Source organism: Neopelma chrysocephalum, unplaced genomic scaffold, assembly GCF_003984885.1.
Source record: "Neopelma chrysocephalum unplaced genomic scaffold, ASM398488v2 Primary Assembly neopelma1_240, whole genome shotgun sequence".
Lineage (NCBI taxonomy): Eukaryota > Metazoa > Chordata > Aves > Passeriformes > Pipridae > Neopelma > Neopelma chrysocephalum.
Window position 1 is genome coordinate 53,689 of NW_020897902.1, and position 6,836 is coordinate 60,524.

General features: G+C 61.0%; 1 protein-coding gene across 1 annotated transcript in view; it reads left to right on the forward strand.

Moving 5' to 3' along the window:
- SND1 (staphylococcal nuclease and tudor domain containing 1) overlaps window positions 1-4,678 on the forward strand; it is a gene marked incomplete at its 3' end in the record, with an annotated part of 49,683 nt that extends 45,005 nt beyond the window's left edge. Inside the window, exon 11 of the mRNA XM_027703559.1 lies at window positions 4,589-4,678. Within this exon, the coding sequence (XP_027559360.1) occupies window positions 4,589-4,678 (90 nt within the window). The remainder of the gene's footprint in view (window positions 1-4,588) is intronic.
- Between the last annotated feature and the right edge of the window lie 2,158 nt (window positions 4,679-6,836).

Here is a 6,836-nt window from a genome sequence, read left to right on the forward strand (position 1 = left end):
TGTTCCCAAACAACCCCTGATTGGGGCAGGTCCCCCATCCTGGTGTCCCTGGGGGGTTGCTGTGTCCCTGTCCCCAGTGCCAGCCCCGCTGCTGGCGGTGGCATCTGGCATCTCCCCCTCTCCTCTCTGCTCATTCCGCCGTGTCGCTGGGAGTTGATTAGCTCTGCTAATTGCTTTACAAATAATGAGCTTCCCTAATTGCGCTGGCAGGGAGGAGGGGCTCTCCCCACCTGCCATCCCACGGTGCTGCCAGGCTCTGGGTCCCCTCGGCTCCTGTGGGGTCTCCTGACCAGTGTTGGCATCTGGGATTCTTGGAAGAACCCCCAAAATCCTGTTCCTGGGGATCTGGGAGCTCCAGCTCATCCCTGGGGGGTCAGGATGTCCCCCCTGCTCTGTGAGCCCATGAGTGCTCCAGGACTGGTGGGATATTCCTCTGGCTGCCTGTTCCCTGTCAGTGCCTCACCGGCCTCCGGGATGGATCTCCAGGATGGATTTCCCACCCGGCACATTCCCTGGCAATCCAAGCACGGCGAGTTCAGCCAAGGGTGAACCGTGGGATGGCACCACTAATGACCCGTCTCCCCTTCCCTCCTCTGCCTTCACGCTCCTGGGAGCAGGAGCCTGGGACCCCGAGGATTCCTGGGAGCCCCTCTTGCTCCGGATGGGATCCTTCTTCCCCCAGCACGAGCTGAATGGGGCAGGTCCCCCCACCCTGGGGTCCCTCAGGGGCTGCTGAGTCCCCAAACAGCCCCTGATTGGGGCAGGTCCCCCCTTCCAGGGTCCCCCAGGGGCTGCTGAGTCCTCGGGGAACCCCTGGATGTGGAGCTCGTTTGCCATCCCCGGTCTGGGAGCGTTTCCAGCCGCTCCAGCCGTGCCTGTGTCCATCGTCACCCCCCGGGAAGGGGCTGGGGGTGGGAGCAGGACCCCCGGGAGCACCGCGTGTTCCATCCCCCCTGGAATCCTGCGCAGCGGATCCGAGCTGCTGCTTCCCTGGAAATAGACCTTAATGAGCCCCCACCCGGCGCAGGGATGTTAATTTGATGGGAGAGCCGGAATTCGGAATTCTCTCGCCCTGTGGGGTGTTCAAAGCCACGTGGGGGTTGTTTCAGGAGGAGGGAATTTGGGGGGGCCGCCGGCACCCGCCGCTCGCCGTCCCCCTTTTGAGATGTTCCAGCCTTCATTTTAACCAAAAAACTGATTTCTTGCCCCAGCTGTGAGAAAACCACACGTTCCCCATCAAATTTGGGATTGAAATCCCTGTGTCCGTGCTCGGGGAGGGAGGGGAGCGGGTTCCCCCCTCCTGCAGCAGCTCTCTGAAGATGAAGCTCCACGCGTTGACTTTCTCACTTAATAGAACAACTTCCTCGCTGCACACCTTTAATTAAATGAGATCCTTGGTTTTAATTAATTTTTGAATGGCTGATGACTCTCTCCAGGAGCCGGGGAGAACCGCGACCGGCATTTCATTGAACCTTGGAATCCCAGAATGGGTTGGATTGGCTCAGAAGGGACCTTCAGGACCCTCCAGTGCCACCCCGTGCCATGGGCAGGGACACCTCCCACTAGCCCAGGTTGCTCCAAGCCCCATCCAACCTGTCCTTGGGTATTCCAGGTTTGGGGCAGCCACAGCTTCGGAGGTGGCTCAGAGGGGTGTTGCTTCAGCCGAGCTCTTGCTTTGAGGAATGGTTCAAACCCGGTGCAATCCGTCTCCGTGCCGGTAATTGCCGGTGTTTGCCGGTCGTGGAGCTCCGTTAACATCCCGCTGTTCCATCGATTTCCAGCGTTTGTTTGCAGAACCTCCGCCCTGTGTCCGAGCTCTTGAACGGCTTCCCAGAACCGTCAGGCAGCGCTCCCCCCGCGCTGTGAAACGTGGGTTTATGGGCCACCGGAGCGGGGTTTAACGGGGCTGACGGGGAGGGGAGAGACGGATCGGGCACTTAAACGTTCCCATTATCCGCTCCTGGCACGGCCCGGCCTTGTGTTGGGAATTCCCCAGGGCTTGGCATTTTGCAGCAGCAGCAGCAGCAGCAGCATCAGCAGCAGGGTGTGAGGGTTCAGCGCTGCCACCGTGGCACATCCGGGGCTGGCGTGGTGTGACCGTGGGTCCTGGCACGGCACGGGGGGTGGTGTTGTGTTGTGTGGGCCTGTGGTCCCTGTTTTGGGGTGGTCCTGTTTTCGGGGTGATCTCCTTTTGGTGCAGTTCCATGTGGCTGCAGACCCGTAAGATGCTCCGAGGCAGCTTTGGTGAGGACTCAGATCCCACCTCTGTGGTGCATCCAGGACCGACACGATGGGACCGTGGATCCCGGCGTGGCACAGCAATGGCACTGGTACTGGGGTGCCTGTGCTGGTGGTCCCCATTTTGGGGTGGTCCCCTTTTAGGATTGGGCTGCAGACCCATGAGATGCTCCCATGCAGTTTTGGTGAGGGCTCAGCCCCTCCAGGACTTCACCACCGGCACTGGAGCCCCCGGCACTGCCGGGTGGTGCCGAGGCCACCCAGGGCTTTGCCGTCCCCCTTCCCGCGCTCCGGCGGGATGGGATTAGGGATTTAACAGCCTGTGCCAGGCAGACACTTAAATAAGCCATAAATTTGGAGTTCGTTAGTGAGGATTAATTAGCGTTTGCACAGGGCTTTGCCTCTCAGGGCAGCGCTCGGTGTCGCGGGGCTTCGCCGTGACCTTGGCCAGGGTGGGAGTGTCTTGGCACCCAGATCCTGTCAGATCCCAGCCTGGCCAGTGGAGGGAAGGGCCCAGGAGTCACCCTGAGAGTTCAGGGACCGGGGATGCTCCGGGAGCCCGAGGGCAGGAACTGGCAGTCTGGGAAGGGAGGCTGGCAGTCAGGAAAGAGGGGCTGGCAGTCTGGGAATGGGGGCTGGTGTTGTGCTGCCCTGGGAAGGGGCAGAGTGGAGGCCAGTGGAGGCCGGGGATGCCAGGGCAGCTCCTCTGTGCTCATCTCTGCCAGCCCAGCTGAGCTCCAGGGGCTGGAGCAGCACCTGGGATATGCTTTGGGGGGCTGGGGGAGGGCAGGGGGGAGCACCTGCGTGTGCCCAACGTTGCAAGGCTGAGCCCATCCCGTGTCTCATCCCCTTGGCTTAATCCTCCCTCTACACACAGTGATTTTTCCCTGGAATGCCAGCAGCAGGTTCCGTGGTGCAGCGCTGGGCTGTGGAACGAGGAGTCGCTCATCCCACTGCCCAGGATCCCCTGGAATCAGGGTGGCTCCGTGTGGCAGCGGCACAGCCCCGGGGGGACACCCTGGGGGGATGCCCGTGGTCCGGGGGGGGAGATGCTGTGGGAGGAGCGGGAATTTCCCCCCGGCAACCCCGCTGGGACCCCCTGGCACCGCGGGATTTATCACATGGCTCTGCTCCAGCCCTGGCACGGGGCCGGGAATTGTGCTGGCACTGCCTGAGTAACAGAGTGGCCTCCATCCCTGAGCTCTGGAGTGCCAGTGCCAGTGCCGACCTTCCCGAGCCGTGCCAGAGCTTCCTGCTGGCCACCCACCAGCCGTGCCATCCTCGTGTGCCCAGCCGGGGCTTGATCTTACTTGGGGCCAGGAAAAAGCTCCCTCCCTGTGGGCACAGCTGGCCCTGCAGCCTGGCTGCCCACCACAGCTCTGTCCAGCCCGTCTCGTTGGGTGCCAGGAAGCTTTTCTGTGCCACGGGTGGTCCCCAGCGAGTGTAAAGGCTCCAACTTCCAGGGGAAATCCCGTCTCTGCCGGTCCCACATCCTGCCAGGATCGGGACCTGCCTGTGAAGGGGTTTTCAACCCTTGCACAGTGCAGGAGCCTCCTCTGGGATGGGGTGGGTGCTGCGTGTAGGTCCCTGGGGATCCCCTGGTGGGATCCATCCCGTTCCATCCCTGGCGCTGGCAGGGCCGTGGGGATGCGGGCGGAGGAGGGAATGTCTCCAGGGAGCAGTCTGGGAATGAACGGCGTCAAGGACAATAAACTCTCTCAAAGCCTCATTCATTAGGGAGGAGCTGAGTGTCTTCATCCACTCACTCCCTCTCCCATCAGACTCCACTCCTCTGTTTCCAGCTGCTTTTGCCTGTTCTCCCTCTTTTCCCTTTATTCCCCAGCTTGGGGGAATCTATGGGGTTGTGTTGTGTTGGTTTGGGTTGGTTTGGGGTGGGTTGAGTTGGGTTGGGTTGAGTTGGTTTGGGTTGGGTTGGGTCGTGTTAGGTCACTGTGGGTCACATGGAGTTGTGTTGAGCTACGTTGGGTTGAATCCCCGCTGCCATTTCTGTTGGAAAACTCCCCTTTTTCCTCAGCCTTTGCAGGGATTTGATCTCCATCAGACACCCCTGAGCAGGGCCTGGGGGTTTATCCCCCATCCCAAATTCCCCATCATCCCTTCTCCTTATGGAGCTGCCCCTTGGAGCAGCCCGACCTGACCCCCCCAGGCTGCTGGCACGTCCTCCTGGGGACATTTGGGTTATCCCAGGATCCCCCTTGGGAGCTTGGGAGCCCAACCCGGGGTGTGGGAGCGGGTGGGCACCCATGGGAGAGGGTGGGGGGAGCGGTGCTGATCACAGGGATGTTCAGGGGGGGCTCCTCTGATCTCTCCCCTCTCTGCCCTCCAGCAGGACAAGAACCGGAAGCTGAGGCCCCTCTATGACATTCCCTACATGTTCGAGGCCCGGGAATTCCTGCGCAAGAAGCTCATCGGGAAGAAGGTACGGAGGGAGGGGATGAGGGAGGGGATGAGGGGACGAGAGAGGGGACAAGGGGATAAGAAAGGGGACGAGGCCAGTGGTGACTCCAGGGGTCCTCTCAAGGGTCCAGTGCTGGTGCTGCTGGTTTTGTGGGAATCCCTATGGACAACCCCGAGGCTCTCCACAGGGAATTCCGGGGTGCACCCAAATCAGGAGCACCCTTTGTAGGGTTGCTCTCCCCCTTCCCCAGGAATGCCTCGTTGCCTCTCCCTTTGTTTCCCCGGCATGTTTTTCCGGGCTGGTTTAGCTCAATTCAGGGAATGAGGAATGGATTAACCACCGGAGCGCGCGCTCCGGATGCAATTTTCCAGTGCTCATAAAACGGTCAAATAAAATCAATCCCCTCCGTGGCGAGGCCGTCGCTGCTGCTCGGCGAGGGCTCCTTTGGTGCCTAATTGCATCTTTCCAGCTCGGAGCCCCGCCTGGGCATTCCAAAAAAACACGGGAGGGGGAAAACAGCAGCTTGGGAGACCTTTTCCATGGGAAATCTACTGCTTCTCGGAGTTGAAAGAGGGAGGAGGGTGTTGGCGGGATTTGAGGTGGGAGGGCTGGAGTCTGGAATGGAATTTCAGGTGGTTCTGGAGGGTCCTGGCGCCTTGGTGCAGTCCCAGTCTGAGCCACCCCAGGGTTACTGGTGCCAGTTTTCCTCTGCCCGCTGTCCCTGTGCCGTGTTGGAACAGGATTTGCTGTCCCCAGCTCTGTCACTGTCCCTGTCCCCAGAGTGGCTGCTGGGGGGCCAGTGACCCCCCCCAAAACAGCAGCACCGAGCCCAGGGGTCCTTCAGCCTCTCCTTCTCTCGGCTCCCTGCCAGCACTAATCCTGGGGCAAAATCCCGCTTTTCCCACCCCAATCCCGCTTTTCCCACCCCAATCCCGCCCTGGCAGGGAGCTGCCAATGCCAGAGCACTGGCTGCTGGCAGGGACACCCAGTGGGTGGGCCTGGGATCCCTGGGAGCGCTGCCTGTGGCACAGCTCCGTCACCTGGGGCCTTTGGAGGGTGACCTGGGGAGCCCTGAAACTCTGGGGAGCCCTGGGATTCCAGGGAGTCCTGGGATTCTGGGAAGTCCTGGGATTCCGGGGAGCCCAGCCTGCCCTGGGTCCCTGAGGCTGTTCTGGGAAGCCCTGAGATTCCTGGGAGATTTGCCTGCCCTGGGTTCCTGCCCCATTCCAGGGAACCTGTGGTATCCCCCGGGTCTGCAGTAAAAATAATCCCCTGCCATCGTTTCCCCAAATAATTCCCTCTGGAGAAAGCACCAAGGGGAGGATGAGGACGAAATATTCCCTGTTGTGGCTGCAGTGTCCCCTTCTCCTTTCCTTTGTGCGGGGAGAAGAGCTGGGATGTGGGAAACCACCTCTGTATTCCCTGTCCCTGGGAAGAGATGGAGTGTAACACATTTTCCCTTTCATCCGAGCAGAGGGAAGTTTTCCAGGCTGGGATTTTTATGGCACCCAAAGAGCAGATTTGGGGGGTTTTTTTGGCTCTCCTGGCTCCACCACGTCCTTCCCAGTGCTCTGGAATTTGCCCGGTGGCGCGGGATGAGCCAGAGGCTGTGGCCTCTCCCCCGCTGGCGTTGGGCTGCGATGGATTTGTGGAATAAATCCGTGGAGCGTGGCGGGAAGGGCCGGATCCCGCGCACATCGATCGCTCTGCGCCGGGCGGCGGCTCCGGGGAATGGCCCTGGTGCAGGAGATGGATCGGGGCCCTTCCCTAATTAACTGGGGGATTAATGACTCGCGTGGAGGGAGCCGGCACCGGAGAGCTCCGGGATAAATGGCCCCTGTGCAGGGAAGCGATGCTGCCCTGTCCCTGGGAGCTGCTCTGTGCCTGCTCCCTGGGTCCCATCCCTGTGTCCCATCCCTGTGTCCCATCCCTGTGTCCTCTCTCTGTGTCCCATCCCTTTGTCCCATCCCTGTGTCCCATCCCTGTGTCCCCTCCCTGTGTCCCATCCCTGTGTCCCATCCCTGTGTCCTCTCTCTGTCCCATCCCTGTGTCCCATCCCTGTGCCCCATTCCTGTGTCCCATTCCTGTATCCCATCCCTGTGTCCCCTCTCTGTGTCCTCTCCCTGTGTCCCATCCTTGTGTCCCCTCCCTGTGGCCCATTCCTGTGTCCCATCCCTGT